Genomic DNA, 15,311 nt, shown 5'->3' with positions numbered 1-15,311 from the left:
TTCTCTGTGGAGAGACAGAAGGAGAAAACCAAACGACCCATTGGAATGGGAGAAAGAAAGCAGAACAGATGCAATGGGTGCGGCCGGGGGGGAGGTGTTCTCATTGGCATCAACTGAGGCCACCCTCTGCGAGCGGCAACGCCCACCGCCATGTTGCAGCGCTTGAGTTAATGCGTGGTTGGTGGCCGCGGTCACAGGACAGGGGAGGCTCTGAGGCAGCTGCTGAGTCACGCAGAGCCACTTGGCTGCATGCGGGGGGGGGGGCGGGGGGGCTGTTTCGCACAGCTCCATGCTCTCCTGAAGTGTTTTTGCCTAGTGGAAAAAACTGTCAACTGTGACCGTGCTTGACTGGACAGAGAGGGACTTTGTGTGTGAGTTTTGGAGGGCCTGGACTGTCGCCTACCCTAGAAGGGTAGGAGTCACACCTGCTGCCCAACGTACCACTGCCATCCCCCTGCCCCAAAGTCCCCCTTCTCCAATAGAATGGTTCGAAACCTGTGGGGCACTGGAAGATCACTACAGCAAATCCAGATGGGGGGGGTGACCTTCAAGAGGCCACTTCCCTCTGGTTTCCCCAGCCCAGCGTAAGTCACCAAAGAGAAAGGCTGCTACAGCTGGAGCAACTGAAGCCCTGACCCTGGAGCAGTCAAGCTTTCCACCCATCTCCTCCCTGCAATTCCAGCTGTTTTGCTCCTGGATCAGGGCCAAGCGGGCGCACCAAGTCCAGCAACTTGTTCTCTTGGTGGCCAGCCAGATTTCCCCACAGGGGAACAAGCAAGCAGCACCCAGGCCCCAGAGCCCTTCTCCCCTGCAAGCGGCCTTCAGAAGCCTCGCTGACCTTGGCTTCCCCACACATCACAGGCAATGCTGGACGAACTTCGCTGTCCAGGAACATCACTGCCCTAGTGCCAACAAGACGGAGGAGGGAGGCCCTGCCCAGGCCATTCCCATTCTCTGGAGCGTGTGCAGAGGGCAACTAAGGTGACCTGGAGAAGTGAAGACTCAGGAATCATAGACGCTTACGAGCTGGAAGGGATCCCAAGGGCCATCGCAAAGAGAACAACAACTACCAGACTTTTAGAAGACATCTGAAAACAGCCCTGTGTAGGGAAGCTTTTAAGGTTTGATGTATTTTAGTATTTTATTGGAAGCCACCCAGAGTGGCTGGGGAAGCCCAGCCAGATGGGCAGAGTATAAATAATAATGTCAGAAAGTTTTTTCGAATGTTTAGTCGGAATCTCCTTTCTTGAGACTCCTGCACTGCAGCTGGGCTGGACTAGATGACCCTCGGGGTCTCTTCCAACTCTAAGATTCTATGAAATATCACCGTCTTTGCCTTTACCTTACACATGCACCACAGGAAATGCTGGATGAACTTCCTTGGGTGTCCCAGGAATGTCATGCCCAGGCCAGCCAAAGACATCTTCATTATCCCCCCCCCCAGGTGTTCTGGCACACCTTGGCTTCAAATACACCCCCCATCTTTTATCAGAGCTGCTCCCCTCCTCCTCCGACGCAGAGGGAGCGACAGGCAGGGAGCTCAAGAAAGGGAGAACTTTAATGGTACAGCAGCCAAGAGGAAAGAGAAGCAGTCCAAGAGCGAATCCAGGGGGTTGGGCAGCTAAGTGAAGTAGTGGGGCTTCTTGACGTTGATGCCGTACTCGGAGAGCGCGGGCGCAAGGTCCTCCATGGTGAGGGTGTACTTCTTGTCCTGCAGCGGGGGAGGGGAGAGGGAGGGGCATCAGCTGGGCATCCCGCCCGGGCACCTCAAGGGAGAGTTGTGGAAGGGGCCCCCTGTCAGGGGGGCATTTGGGGGACCTCACCTTGCTCTTGTTTCGGGAGCTGCCAGAGGCCGTCCCCTTCATCTTGCAGTGCTGCAGAGCGTCGTTGGCAATGTCCGAGATGAACTTCTGGGCGGCCAAGGAGATCAGGCGGATGCTGGAAGGGGAAATCGGAGGAGGGATAAGGGGAGGTGTGGGTGAGCCCTAGGATGGGGCCCTAAGAGCCACACGGGGCCCCTAGAGGAAGGGGCAGTCTCTCTGTCCTGGGGACGTGGTCTCTCCCCCCACGGCTCCACTTACATGCGCGGATCAGAAGCTTCGAAGCCAGCGCGGTTCAGGTAGTAGCCTGTGACGGCATCTGGGATCTGGAAGGGAAGCACAAGGAGGACGGTTCAAGAGGGAGATGCCACCAGGGGCCGGCGAGGGGGCCGGGGGCCGGGCGGGGAAGGGGCCTCACCGTGGGCGTGTAATCCTCCAGCTGCAGCAGGAAGTCAACCAGCGGGGCGCTGGAGGCGGGAGAGGAGGCCGGGGCGGCGGAGGCCGAGGCGGCGGCGAGGGTGGCGGGCTTTGAGTCCCCGTTGGCGGCTGCTCCAGGCGGCGCGAAGATCCCGTTGGGCACCGAGGGCGCCGCCTCCGCGGGATGCGCCAGCAGTGAGGACGAGGAGGAAGAGGAGGAGGAAGAAGAGGAGGAGGAGGAAGAAGAGGAGGAGGAGGAGGCACCTGCGGGGAGAGAGAGGGATTTAGAGAGGGACCCTGGGCGGAGGGAGGGAGGGAGGTGCCCCTCCCCTCCCCTCCCCCACTGCCCCTCCCCTCCCCCACTGCCCTCCCCTCCCCTCCCCCACTGCCCTCCCCTCCCCTCCCCCACTGCCCCTCCCCCCACTGCCCCGCCCCTCCCCACTGCCCTCCCCTCCCCTCCCCCACTGCCCTCCCCTCCCCTCCCCCCACTGCCCTCCCCTCCCCCACTGCCCCTCCCCTCCCCCCACTGCCCCTCCCCTCCCCCCACTGCCCTCCCCTCCCGCCCCTTCCCCCCCCATCTCTCTCACCGGCCCCTCCGGCTCCGGCCACGGCCGCCACGAGCCCCGGGCTGCCCTTGGCGCTGTCTCCCCCGGCGGCGGGGAGGGGGACGGGGACGGCCGGGCTGAGATCGGGCTCCAAGCCGCCGCCTCCTCCTCCTCCTCCGCCGCCTCCGCTTCCCCCGATGGCGCTCATGGAGTCCCGGGCAGGCAGCGTCGCTCCGAGCAGCTTCTGCGCAGGCGCCGCGAGCCCAGCCGAGAGGGAGGGGAAGAGCGTCCCGGAAGTGGAGGGGCGGGGCTTGGGCGGCGGCGGCCGCCGCTTCCTTTTCCGGGCCGACCTTCTAGGGCCTCCAGGCAGACGCCACTTCCGCTCTCCTCTCCGGGCGGGGCTGGGCTGCGGAACTCCCGGCCACGAGAGAGGCAGCCGCGGAGTGGGCCAATCCCCGGAGGAGGAGGAGGGATGGCCGCCCGGGCGAGGGGCTCTCGGTCGGGGCGGACGGGGCCCTTTGGGCTGAGCCGGGGGCGCGCCTGCGCTGCTGCTGCTTTTCACCGGGCGGGACTGGAGCAGCCTGGGGACCCCGACCCGCCTTCCGGGCTCAGTCCCCTCCGGGCGAGCCGAGGCCGAGTTTGAGAGACGCAGCCAGCCGGAGCCAGAAACAAGAGGCCACAGGGCAGCCCTGATGGGGGCAAGGCTCCCAAGTCTTGATTTATTGCTCTGCCTTTGCATTCACACCCATGAACCCGAGACACCACAAATCTGTTGTTTAAGAAAAAAGAAATCACAACCCTAAGTACTGGTAATTGTATTTAGAATTATCAAAGCCGAATATATAAATCCATTCTTGGAGGAAGAAGATCCGTATTTCCACATTAAAGGCTCTAGTGCAAATTAGGGGGTGGGAGTGGGGAAAGCAGCGCTGCCTCCATTGACCTTGGAGCAGGAGGGAAAGAAGGGGGGGGGCTGCCTGGCAAAGAGTTCCAGGCAATGGAGGCACTGAACTGGGCTCCCTCCACCCAACCCCCCCCCCAGCCTGCAAATGGTGCCCAAGTAGTGCTGGCAAAGCAGTTCCTGCAGGTGGACAGGATCGTGACCAGGACCCAAGCAAGGCCTTCTGCTTAGGGAGCAGCTGTGGCAAAGAGGAGAGGGACTGAGCTGGCGCTGCATTTTGTGCGCCCCCCATGAGTGGGTCCGGGAGACACAGCGCCAACAGAGGGAGGGCAGCCCCCATCCTCACTCCAATGAGGTAGTTTCCAGTTGGAGCTTGTGAAGAACTGATCCAGAGCATTTGGCTATGGAGTTAAGTTTCCTGGGGGCAGGACTTCATCCTGAGAGTATGGGGAGGGGGGTACATCAGACCTTTAAGTGCCCTTTAAAGGCACACCCTGTGACCCCTCCCCCTACCTGAATTGCCAGTAATGGGACTGCTCTTGTGTTGCTGTAGACGCAAAGTTCTCACATTTGCCAAGAGAAACACCACAACCCTTTGCACATCAAGGTATTTCACACGCAAAACACAATTTAGACTGTTAGCTTTTAGTTGCACCTTCTCCTCCCGACGTACCACTATAGATTTACAGAGATGAATGTTTGCATATTTCTGCTTCCACTGTCTTTTCTGTTAGGCTAATGCACACTTTTTGGTCCTGCAGGGGAGGCCCCCTGCCTCCACCTTGCAGCCTGAGATTCCCCCCGCACACACACACGCCTTCCCCTGAGCAGATGTGGCTTTGGCTGCTGGACACCAAGCAAGACCTCTCAGCTCCCCCCGGCTGTTGAGTGGCCAAGAGCCATGGATGTCTGCAAGTGTGATGTGGCCCCCTAGCCCAGCAGGGCAGACAGGAGCTCTGGGTAGTTTGGCGTCCCCCAGCCGGTGACGGGATCCCAGGAAGGAGCTGCGCAGAATCCTTGGCCCTGCACGGTTTCATCTAGACATGAGTAGTGGCAGCCCGTGGTCACCTGGGAGGAGGAGAGAGGAAGAGCGTGTCGTCAGGCAGAGCAGCCCCAGAAAAAGACCCCCCACACACACCGCTGGCAAAGCCAAGGACCAAGCTGCTTCAGCAGGATGCGGCCCCTTCCCACACTCACGTCATAGAGGGCAGTGCTGTTCCCCTTCTCCTGGAGCCGGTAGAGGGCGGGGTTGAGGAAGCCCAGGGGGGGCTGCCCCTTCTGGAGGCGCCAGTCGTTGATCAGAGCGATGATGCCCCCCACCACAGGAGTCGAGGCCTGTCGGGGGAGAAGAGGCAGAGTGAGGCCCAGCACCCCGGGCGGCCCTGCCCAGGAGCGGGCACCAGGCGGGCAGTGCTCAAGAGCCTCACCGAGGTGCCGGAGACCCAGGGCATGGGGATGCGGTTGGACACCACCCAGTAGTTGTCGGAGAGAGCGGCCAGGTCTGGGTAGGCTCTGCCCGTCTTGTTGTAGTAGCTGGGCGGTGGCAGCTTGGAGGTCGTGCTCAGGAACCGCTTCACAGCTGTTGTCTGTTGAGGGAGAGACGAGAAGAGGAAGGAGGCAGCGCTGAGACGGGTCCTGGGTGAGGGGTCCCAAGTCCCACCCGCCTGGCAGGATCTTTCATTTCTGGACTCTCGGGGGGGGGGCTTGGCAGCCCCTCAGGGTGAGCTCCTGCGCTTCAGAATTCACCTCTTCACCACAGTATAAGCCATTTATGCAAATATTCACAATTTTAAAGAAGGCTTGTGGCAAGGAGTTCCATAGTGGATCATGGAAAACCCCAAAGGGCCCAGGAGCTGCAGACTGAAATCTGCCCTGATGGGTCAACAGATACATGACTCTGCCGGCGCCAGCAGGGAGCCACGATGGCACCTTGCGAGTGGCATGGGACTCACCTGGTACTTTGGCATCGGGAAGACATTGCTGAAGCCTCCCCCGCTGATGGAGTCCGTGACCTCGGCGCTGACCAGGAAGGGGTGCTGGAACGACGTCCCCCCCACTGTGGTCACGTATGGGCTGTGGGCACAGCAAGGCAAGGCGTCACAAAGGGTCCCAGCCCCCCAGGATGACTGCCAAGACAGGCAGCCCTCCAGCAGCTCCCAGTGTGGCTGAGGGTGGCAGGACGCAGCCCCCCTCCCCAAGAAGATTCTGCTTCCGTCCAAGGGCAGGTGGCAGAAGGAGGGCTCCCCTGCCAAGCCACAGGCCTAACCCAGTAAGGCTGCAGATCTGAGATCTAGTATCTGCTACAGAATCCCGGCATTTTGGAAAATACGCAAGTGGCTCACTGCCCTGGTTTCAGAGAAGGGCTTGGAAAGACAAGCGCAGGTCTGCATAAAGCTCAGGGGGATGTGGAAGGGCCAGGCCTCTGTGAGTGTGTCTGGGTCAAGGACCCCCTTCGCCAGCCCCACCTGCCCCTCGCGGCGCCTTCCTCTCCTCTCACCTGGAGGCTGGGAAGCTGGGCCGGAAGGTGTGCTTCCCTCCGTGGACTGACCGACAACCTGCTCCAGAGTCACCTGCAGGGAAAGGGCAGCCAAAGACCTGGCCAGTTGGTGGCGCCACTTGCAAGCCACTTTCACTCCCTCCCCAAACATGCTGACCTCCCCCCCCCCCCCCGCTCTACCCTTTCAGGCACACCATGGAAACTGCTTTAGCGGCCTGGGCAACCTGCTTTATTGACAGCAACCTGAATTTTATTGCCTTTTTGAAATGTTGCTGCTACACTATTTTATTGCCATTACTGTTTTATTCTATACCATTGACTCTATGTTTGATGTTTTTAATTACAGTGGTGCCTCGCAAGACGAAAAGAATTCGTTCCGCGAGTCTTTTCGTCTTGCGATGTTTTTCGTCTTGCGAAGCACGGTCCGTCGCAACTGCGCCTCTTCAAGCGACTTAAAAAAAAAAACGCAAGACGTTTTCATCTTGCGAAGCAAGCCCATAGGGAAATTCGTCTAGCAAAGCAATGCAAAAACGGAAAACCCTTTCGTCTAGCGAGTTTTTCGTCTTGCAAGGCATTCGTCTTGCGGGGCACCACTGTATGCGTTTGGAAAACTGCCTTGCAATTGTTTTTGAAATTAACCAGTGAGGTAAAAATAATATATTTTATAGTAAATGTACCAAAGCAGCCTACAACACAACATTAAGGGATGTTTAAGCAATAATAATAATAATAATAATAATAATAATAATAATAATAATTTATTATTTGCACCCCGCCCATCTGGCTGGGTTTCCCCAGCCACTCTGGGCGGCTTCCATAGAAACCAAAAAAACACTAAAATATCACACATTAAAAACTTCCTTGAACAGGGCTGCCTTAAGATGTCTTCTGAATGTCAGGTAGTTGTTTATCTCTTTGACATCTGATGGGAGGGCGTTCCACAGGGCGGGCGCCACTACCGAGAAGGCCCTCTGCCTGGTTCCCTGTTGCTTTGCTTTTCGCAATGAGGGAACCGCCAGAAGGCCCTCGGCGCTGGACCTCAGCGTCCAGGCAGAAGGATGGGGGTGGAGACGCTCCTTCAGGTATACTGGGCCGAGGCTGTTGTGCTCGGAAACGTACTGGGAGCCAATACTATGTATTAAAATAAAGAAACCCTGAAAGCGCTTTAACACACAATATAAATCACAGCCTAACACCACAAGCTTGCCAAGGAGGACAATAAAATGTCCCAAGTCAACATAAATCTTGCCCCTGCCTTCCTCCCACAATATGAGGCAGGCAGACCCACCACTGAGAAGATCTTCTGACTGGAGGAGATGTTCACCCAGCCAACAAAGTGATAGCCAGATGCATCTCCCTCCTTGGAGTGAATTTCAAAGGCAGGTGCCACAACCAAGAAGGCCCTGTCCCTCACAGGCTTCCCTTGGCAGAGCAGGAGGAACATGGAGGCCAAAGTGCCATCAGAGACAGTTTTGTGTTTCGAGGGAGGGGCGCCAAAGGGTTCAGGCTGCCTGCCCCCACCTACCTGAGGCAAAGAGGATGCTCATGCCTCGCGTGGCCGCCTTCATGAACTCCACATTGACCCGCTCCATGTATGCCCGGGACAGGCTGTCCTCGTCGTCGCCGTAGCTGACCGTGTGCACCCAGGGCAGGGCAGACATGTTGCTGAGCACAAGCAGCCACTGCAGGAAAGGCTCCTGGCTCTCGTGCCTCCCTGGGGAGGCGAGGGGAGAAGGAAGATCAGCAGAGCCCACTGGGAGCCGACCTGGCACAGGAAACAGGGAGAGGTGGGGGGCAGGCCAGCCCCAGAGACCCCCTCCTGCCTCCAAAACGTCTGCCTCATCCTGGAATGGGTGGCAGGGAGAGGGCGCAGAGCCCGCCAGCCTCCCAGCATCTTCCAGTATAGCACTCAGCCCCGACTGGTCCCAGGATGAGGGTGGCGCAGAGAAAGCAGTCAGGCAGCCACATCACAGGGGGTTCCTGCCCCACCCCACTTCCAGGTCCCCTGAGAGAGGCGAGAGAGAGGTTGGAGCCCTTCCCGGGTGGGGGACGGGGGATAGGAAGACAGGGAGCCAAGTGTGCTGGTCAGTACCACCGTTGCTGAAGACCCAGGTGGAGATGTTGGCCCCGGAGCTCATGATGTACTCCACGTCCAGGCTGGCTTCCAGGCCGGCCTTGCCCCAGCCCTGGTGCCCGACCACCTGGTCCACGCGCAGATGGTGAGGGAAGCTCTTCCCAAAGAGACCCATGAACTCTGCCAGGTCCGCTTGGTGGAAGTACTGCTCCAGGAACTGGAGGGGAAGGAGAAGAGGCAGGTGTGGGGCACCCAGACCCAGCACCCCTCATTGCCAGGGGCACCCCTGAGGACGGCTGGGTGGCTGGGCTGAGAGCAGCTGGCCCCAGGGCACTGAGGGAACGGAGAGGCTGCCGGGGGGGGCGCCCCCCAGTTACCTGGGCACAGGCCTGGCTGTTGTTGCGGGAGCTGCCCACGTCCTTGTCAGTCAGGTTGTACCTCTGGCGGATCACAGCCGGCGTCACCCCCAGGTGAAAGGTGGAGAGCAGCGCTTTCCCGGCAGTCCAGGCCCTGCTCACTGCCTTCCTCTCGGCAGGGAAGCGGTGAAGACCCCCCACTGAGAATTGGGAGGAGGAGGAGGAGAATAAGCAGAGGATGCAGTTACCCTGGGGCAGAAGGAAGGGGGCACCTAAAGCACACCTTGCTCAGCCCAAGGCTCAAGGCTGACCAGGGGTGGGGGAGAGATCTGCTCAGTCAGGCCTGCCCTCCCTTCATCACCCCCCCCCCCTTCTTGGCAGGGTGAAGAGAAGATCAGCTCCCCAACGCCTATGGTGGGAAGATATCTGCCTACTTCCAGGGCTAGACACTCTCCCCTGGCAGTCTGGGCTCTTGCACACGAGGGACAGAGCGTCCCAGGCTGCCGCTCCCCCTTTCCCCAAGGCTTCCGTACCAAAATCCACGTGCTCTGCCAGCTCCTCTGCTAAGGTGTAGGCAAAGGGGGACCTGACGACGCTTCGCTCCCCGTTGACGTAGCGCTGGAACTGGGCACCCGGGAGGAGCTTTTCTGCCGTGCTGCATGGAGAAGCCTCGGGTCAGAGCCAGCTGTGGGGGGAGCTCAGGGTGCCTTCTTGCCCTCCCCTTGCCCCAAGAGCCCCCACGTCCCAACTCACCCAGCTGGCACCTGGCACTGCAAGAAGTCCTTGGTGCCCACGTCTGTGCAGTCCCGGATCCCATGAGCCTCCAGCCACTTGCGAACGGCATTCAGCGTCTGCGGGGAGGGGGCGACCAGGGCCTGCACCTCCGCCAGAGACAGGAACCGGCCTGCGAGACAAAGTGGAGCGTGGAGGGAGGGAAGGAGAGGGTCCCGGGGGTCTCCCTCCACCTCCCGACTGTCAGGGGAGCTGGGCAGCCAAGCAAGGGCACAGTCTTCCATCGCTGGTTGCCGGCGGCTGCTCGGTCTGCCCACTTCCTGTTGAAGATGCCACTTCTGGTCTCCTTCGACAGGCTTCCCCTGAGAGCCTTGGCAGCAGCAGCAGCAGCAGCCTAGGAACGGGGCTGAGAGCTCTGCTAGGGACTCCTCGGCTAGCCAACTCCCCCCCTCTCAGGACTCAGGAAAACCACCAAGATGGTCCTGTGGTGTAAAGACGTCCTTGGAGTTGGGAAGAGGAAATCTGCCTGCCGGCCTGCCTTCCTCCCACAAACCCTACGAGCTGCTCCTCCCAGGGAGCCACCAGAGCGCCAAAGATTGTGCAAGAGAAGCTGAGCAGGAAGTCCCCAGGGCCCCAAACTCCTTGCACCCAGGACCATGTCCCGCTGCGCTCGGTAGGCCTCACTGCCTGGGAGACATTCCGAGGGCTGCAAGGGAGCCCAGGAACAGCATGTGCCTACCTTAGAACAGAGTTGTAAGGAGAACCCTGTGCAGTCCGCCAAGGACACGTGAAACGCACCCCTGAGCCACAAGGAGGCGGCTCTCCTGGCTGTACTGAGAGCTCAGGGAAGCCCCAGCAGGAGGGGCAGAAGCAGGGGGCAGAGAGAGAAGGGGGCATTACCATACTCTGGGGAGTCTGGAGAGGAGACTCGCTGCACCAGCTCCTCCAGGCGCCCCACATTCTGCTGCCGGAGGGCAAAGGTCAGGCTCAGCGCCTCCGAGGCAGCCACTCGACCCAGACAGCTCCATCCCTCTGGGATCCTGGGGAAGAGACATGGCTGCTGTCACAGGTGGCACGAAGCTGGCAGAGAGCGGTGTGTGGGCAGCTGAGGCAAGAGCAGTGCCCAAGTCTGGCAGCGCCAGCCAAATCCAGCTTTTCCCCCAGAGGAACCGGGAATTAACACCCTGCACCCATTTCACAGAAAAGGAGGCTCCTTAAGCCAGTGTTTCCCAGCCGGTGTTCCGCGGCACACGAGTGTGCCGTGAGACATCGGCTGGTGTGCCGCGAGATACCTGGAGGGAGGCGGGCGAGTCGGGCGGCGAGAGGCGGGGCGGCGGCGGCGAGGAGAGGTCGCGCCTCCTGCTGCTGCCTGGCGCTCCTCCTCGCAGCCGGCAGCGCTGCCTGGGCGCCTCCGCGCGACTCTGCCTCGCTGGGTTTGGTCTCCCAGCAGAGACGGGTCACACGCGCCCCTCCCTCCCTCCCTCAGCCTGCGCGGAGGGAGAGCCAGAGAGAGGCATCGCTCCTGCGCTCCGAGGCGGATTGAGCGCAGCTGAGAGGAGCTGCCGAGGGAAAAAACTTTCACTTTTGTGCGTCCCTCCCGGCGTGACGCTGCGCGCTGACGTCACGGGGCGGGGCTTCAATGGTGGTGTGCCGCGAGATTTTTTTTCAGTAAACAGGTGTGCCGTTGCCCAAAAACGTTTGGGAAACACTGCCTTAAGCAGACGGATGGGGATCCAGCAAGCTCAGCTGGCAAGGCCAAAGGAAGAAGAGAGTTTGGAGTTGATATCCCGCTTTATCACTACCCTAAGGAGTCTCAAAGCGGCTCACATTCTCCTCTCCCAGGTGAGTGGGGCTGAGAGACTTCAGAGAAGTGTGACTGGCCCAAGGTCACCCAGCAGCTGCAGGTGGAGGAGCGGGGAAGCGAACCCGGTTCCCCAGATTAGGAGTCCACCACTCTGAACCACTCCACCAACCAGACCCACCTCCCAATAATAAGAACATTAGTATTGATAGCCCCCCCCCCATCTGGGGGCGGGTCCTTCCTGCCAGCTGACCCCAACCTCCGACGGGCGCTTGGGGTCCGCGGCTGCCCAACTCCGCGGTCGGCCTCCCTCGGTCGAGCCCCGGCCGGGAGAGGCCTCCTTCGCGGGAGCCCCGAGGGGCCCAAGCGCCCCGACGGCGCCCTCCGCCCCAGGCCCGGCCGCTTACTGGAAAAGCTGGTCCGGCTCCGGAGCCCACCCGAAGGCGGCGGCGGCGGCGGCGTCCCAGCGGAGCAAGGCGGGCAGCTGGAGCAGCGCCAGCAGGAGGCACCACCTGCACGGGAGAAACGGGAGGGGTGTCAGGCCGCGGAGCGGGAAGCATCTGCCCGGGGGGGGGGGCTTCCCTCTTCCCCCCCGCGCCCCCCGCGCCCCGGTACCGGCAGTCCAGCAGCCCCATCGCAGCGCAGCCCGTCTCTCGAGGCAGGAGCCCAGAAGTGAGTCACGTGAGAAGCTGCCCGTCACATGATTGCGGGGGGGGAGACATCCAGATCACGTGGCTCGCCCGCTGGGCCGCTTTGAGCTGGCTGCACTCTGTGCGTGCTCAGAGGCTGCACTCTGGCGGCCGGGGCGCCTGTGGACCCCCCGATGGCTGCTCCCCCGAGCCTCGCCCGGTGGGACGCGAGGACAGGGCTCGTGAGAAAGAAAGGAAAGCGCGAAATGTCAGGAGGGGCTTTCCAGGACAGGAAGAAATCCCGCAGCCCTTTGGACGGCCCTCTCAGGCATTCGCCGGCGGAGAGCTGGGGCGCCTTTTCTGTCCGGGGCTGCGCTGGAAGCGGCGACGCTCGCCCTCGGGATCCTGATGGGGAGGGAGGCGACGAGTCACCACCTTCCCCGCCACAACTGCACCACACGGGGCAGGGGCTCATTTGGGGACCCGCCAGGGCCACACCGAAGGCCCGCGAGATGCCCAGCTGCGGTTCGAGGGCGATTGCGTGACTAACTTTGCTTTTAAGAAAGGACAAGCATTTTAGCACGCATTAGAAGTGGGTGGGGACCAGAAGGGGGTGAGATGAAATGGTCCCCTCCAGGAGCTGTCCCAGGGCTGCCAGGGGCACCTGCCCTTCATTCGCATCCCCACCACATCTCTTGGGAAAGACAGAGGAGCCCTCGCCTCGTCTGCAGCCCCGGCAGAGAGGGGTCTGCTGCTCTTCCTTCCAAAGCTATCTAGTACGAAGCATCGCCTGCTGCGGAGTAAACACAGGTCCATGGGGGAAATCGAGTGTTTTGTGGAAGGGGGACTGGCATGGGTTGGCACTGGCATCCGTTTCAAGGCTGGAGCCCAGATCCACGTTAGAACCACAGCCTCAAAGGATTAACACACACACACACACACACACCCCAGGAGCCCTCCTGCTTCACACCAGTCTCTCGAGTTGGGTTGGTGGGAGGGACCTGCACAGGAAGAGCCTGGCAGCTGAGCAAGACCAGAGGCCCGTCTGGTGCAGCTCACGGTTCTCTCCGTGGCTGGCCAGACGTCTCTGGGGAGCCTGCAAGGGGGACCTGTGCTGTTCCCAGCAAGTGGTGTTCAGGGGCATCCCAACACTGGACTTAGAAGTCATGTTAGAACGTAGCATTGTGGGACACGGGTGGCCCTGTGGTCTAAACTACTGAGCCTCTTGGGCTTGCTGATCAGAAGGTTGGCGGTTCAAATCCGTGCAACAGAGTGCGTTCCTGTTGCTCTGTCCCAGCTTCTGCCAACCTAGCAGTTCAAAAGCATACCAGTGAGAGGAGATAAATAGGAACTGCTGCAGCGGGAAGGTAAATGGTGCTCTGGCCCTCGTCATGCTCCTCCATGCTCCAGTAGTGGTTTAGTCATGCTGGCCACATGACCCGGAAAGCACCACACCCCTTAGTTGAATTTGACTGGACTTAAACAAAGGTCCGTATAGGAAAAGCTCTGGTTTTCCCAGTAGTGATGTATGGAAGTGAAAGCTGGACCATAAAGAAGGCTGATCGCCGAAGAATGGATGCTTTTGAATTCTGGTGCTGGAGGAGACTCTTGAGAGTCCCATGGACTGCAAGAAGATCAAACCTCTCCATTCTGAAGGAAATCAGCCCTGAGTGCTCACTGGAAGGACAGATCCTGAAGCCGAGGCTCCAATACTTTGGCCACTTCATGAGAAGAGAAGACTCCCTAGAAAAGACCCTGATGTTGGGAAAGATGGAGGGCACAAGGAGAAGGGGACGGCAGAGGACGAGATGGTGGGACAGTGTTCTCGAAGCGACCAGCATGAGTTTGACCAAACTACGGGAGGCGGTGGAAGACAGGAAGGCCTGGCGTGCTCTGGTCCAGGGGGTCACGAAGAGGCAGACACGACTAAACGACAACAACCACCACCGTCCAGGGCTCCTTTACCTTTACCTGTAATGCATGGGCTCCTTGCATTCAAGCTGGAGGGCCAGGAAAGGGACTCTGCTCAAGATGCCAGAGACCTTCTGCCAGCCAGCCAGCCCTGGGCTGCAAGGGCCAGCAAGCTGATCCGGCCCAAAGCAGGACTCACCTGCACCCCGCACCTCAGAACACCCTGCTTGGTCACAGGCTACTGCTAGACACACCTTGCAGCTCTCTGAGCACTGAGAAGCAGGGGCTGCTCCCCCCCCAGGTGCACCTGCATGGTTTGGGGTTTCCGTCACACGCAAAAGAGGCACGCCACCTTCCCCCGGCCTCTGACGCCCGAGTTGCGTGTCACCAGGACCCACCTTCTTCCTGTGACTAATTTGTTTTGAAGTGCTTTTAAGGTTGCTTATTAAATTGTCGCAAGCTGTGACCTGATGGTGAGATAAGAACAACTCCTGCAAGGACACATCATGCATCCCGGCTGCTTCCTTCCGAAGGAAGTCCTTGGAGGCGTTTGACGTTGATGAAACACAAAAGGAGCCTGGCTGCAGGATCAGAGGAACAGCCTGTCCCGTCAAGCACCCTCTTCTCACACCAGGGGAAGCCTGGAGGCAGGACGTGAGCACAGAAGCAAGGCTCTTCCTTCTCCATTTGGAGATGGGGAGCTGTGGCCCCCCAGAGGCCCCAGGGCCCAACACACAGGCGGAGCATGAGTGGAAGGGCCCAGGAGATGCTGCTTCCCTGCGGAGCTTCCAGGGTGAGGAGTCTTGCAGAGAGAAGTGCAGCCTTCCACGTGTCCCATTCTCAACTCAGTCTAAATGCTACGGCTTCTTTGCAAGCGGCTTGATGACATCATTTCCCAGTGGATACTGAGGAAGGAAAGACAAAAGACGTGGTCCCTTTTCCCTACCCCTAGCTGTTTGCTTCCGAGGCAACCCATTGTCTCAACTTACACAACAAAGAAGAACCCTAGCAAACTAGGCCTGTTGACTTGAAATCAGTCCCTCGCCCGACCCGGGAGGCTCTCCTCCTCCTGTTCTTGTTCGACTGGTCTTTTGCCTACACAAGTGAGAGCAGGGACAAGAGGAAGGGCGAGGAGGCATCCCGACTGCAGCGCAGGGATCAGAAGGGCGTTTGCCCAAAGGACTTCAGCCCGTGGGCAGACTTGGGTTTTAGCAAATGCAAGGCATTAGAGAGATGCAGATAAAGATGACACACACACCTGCTAGTTAGCTCTTTTTTGGCAAGAGAGATCAACAGCAGCTTCCGCGGTGCTCTGGATAAACATGCTCACACACCTCCAGGCCGTGACCCACAGGTCTGGGCCCCATGGAGCGCTTGCAGCAACAGTGGGGCTGGACCTCAGACGGCCATCCAGCCTCTCTTTAAGAACTCCAACCTTCCCCTCGCGGGAATCTCTTCCACTGCTGAACAGCTCTGACTGTCAGAAAGTTTTCCTGGGTGTTTAGTGGGAGCAACCCGGTTCCTCCGCTCTCTCCGGTGCCCTCCAGCCGCTCGCCCCCGAACTGCCAACAAGGCTCGTGCCCGGGGCAAGCGCTGAGGGGAGCCTCCGCCCCAAGCCCCTTCCCAGC

The 15,311-nt window shown here is 59.8% G+C and overlaps 2 protein-coding genes across 2 annotated transcripts; both read right to left on the bottom strand.

The window, feature by feature from the left end:
- Positions 1-1,540: 1,540 nt before the first annotated feature.
- Positions 1,541-3,048, bottom strand: TAF10 (TATA-box binding protein associated factor 10). Its single transcript, XM_082221466.1, has 5 exons — positions 2,825-3,048; positions 2,239-2,501; positions 2,082-2,146; positions 1,824-1,938; positions 1,541-1,711 (listed from the first exon to the last, which is right to left on the bottom strand). The coding sequence occupies exons 1-5, from the start codon at positions 2,988-2,990 to the stop codon at positions 1,622-1,624; spliced, it is 699 nt and encodes a 232-aa protein (XP_082077592.1). The 5' UTR covers positions 2,991-3,048; the 3' UTR covers positions 1,541-1,621.
- A 1,425-nt stretch (positions 3,049-4,473) lies between these two features.
- On the bottom strand, positions 4,474-11,818 carry TPP1 (tripeptidyl peptidase 1). The gene is made up of 13 exons (XM_082221297.1): positions 11,760-11,818; positions 11,551-11,653; positions 10,243-10,382; positions 9,364-9,514; positions 9,144-9,265; positions 8,632-8,810; positions 8,273-8,471; positions 7,706-7,894; positions 6,181-6,253; positions 5,636-5,756; positions 5,111-5,269; positions 4,881-5,018; positions 4,474-4,751 (listed from the first exon to the last, which is right to left on the bottom strand). The coding sequence occupies exons 1-13, from the start codon at positions 11,776-11,778 to the stop codon at positions 4,614-4,616; spliced, it is 1,731 nt and encodes a 576-aa protein (XP_082077423.1). The 5' UTR covers positions 11,779-11,818; the 3' UTR covers positions 4,474-4,613.
- Positions 11,819-15,311: the final 3,493 nt, after the last annotated feature.

This window comes from Podarcis vaucheri (assembly GCF_965113315.1).
Source record: "Podarcis vaucheri genome assembly, chromosome: 4".
Taxonomy (NCBI): Eukaryota; Metazoa; Chordata; class Lepidosauria; order Squamata; family Lacertidae; genus Podarcis; species Podarcis vaucheri.
The sequence above is the reverse complement of the archived record's forward strand: the minus strand, read 5'-3'. Positions and strand labels throughout refer to the sequence as shown.

Coding starts and splice junctions, on each gene's coding strand:
- TAF10 (XM_082221466.1), bottom strand. CDS start 2,990: ATGAGCGCCATCGGGGGAAGCGGAGGCGGCGGAGGAGGAGGAGGAGGC. Junction 2,147..2,238: donor TGGAGGATTACACGCCCACG/GTGAGGCCCCTT, acceptor CTTCCCTTCCAG/ATCCCAGATGCCGTCACAGG. Junction 1,712..1,823: donor GCTCCCGAAACAAGAGCAAG/GTGAGGTCCCCC, acceptor CCCCCGCTGCAG/GACAAGAAGTACACCCTCAC.
- TPP1 (XM_082221297.1), bottom strand. Junction 7,895..8,272: donor CTGGGTCTTCAGCAACGGTG/GTACTGACCAGC, acceptor TCGCCTCCCCAG/GGAGGCACGAGAGCCAGGAG. Junction 6,254..7,705: donor GAGCATCCTCTTTGCCTCAG/GTAGGTGGGGGC, acceptor CTTTCCCTGCAG/GTGACTCTGGAGCAGGTTGT.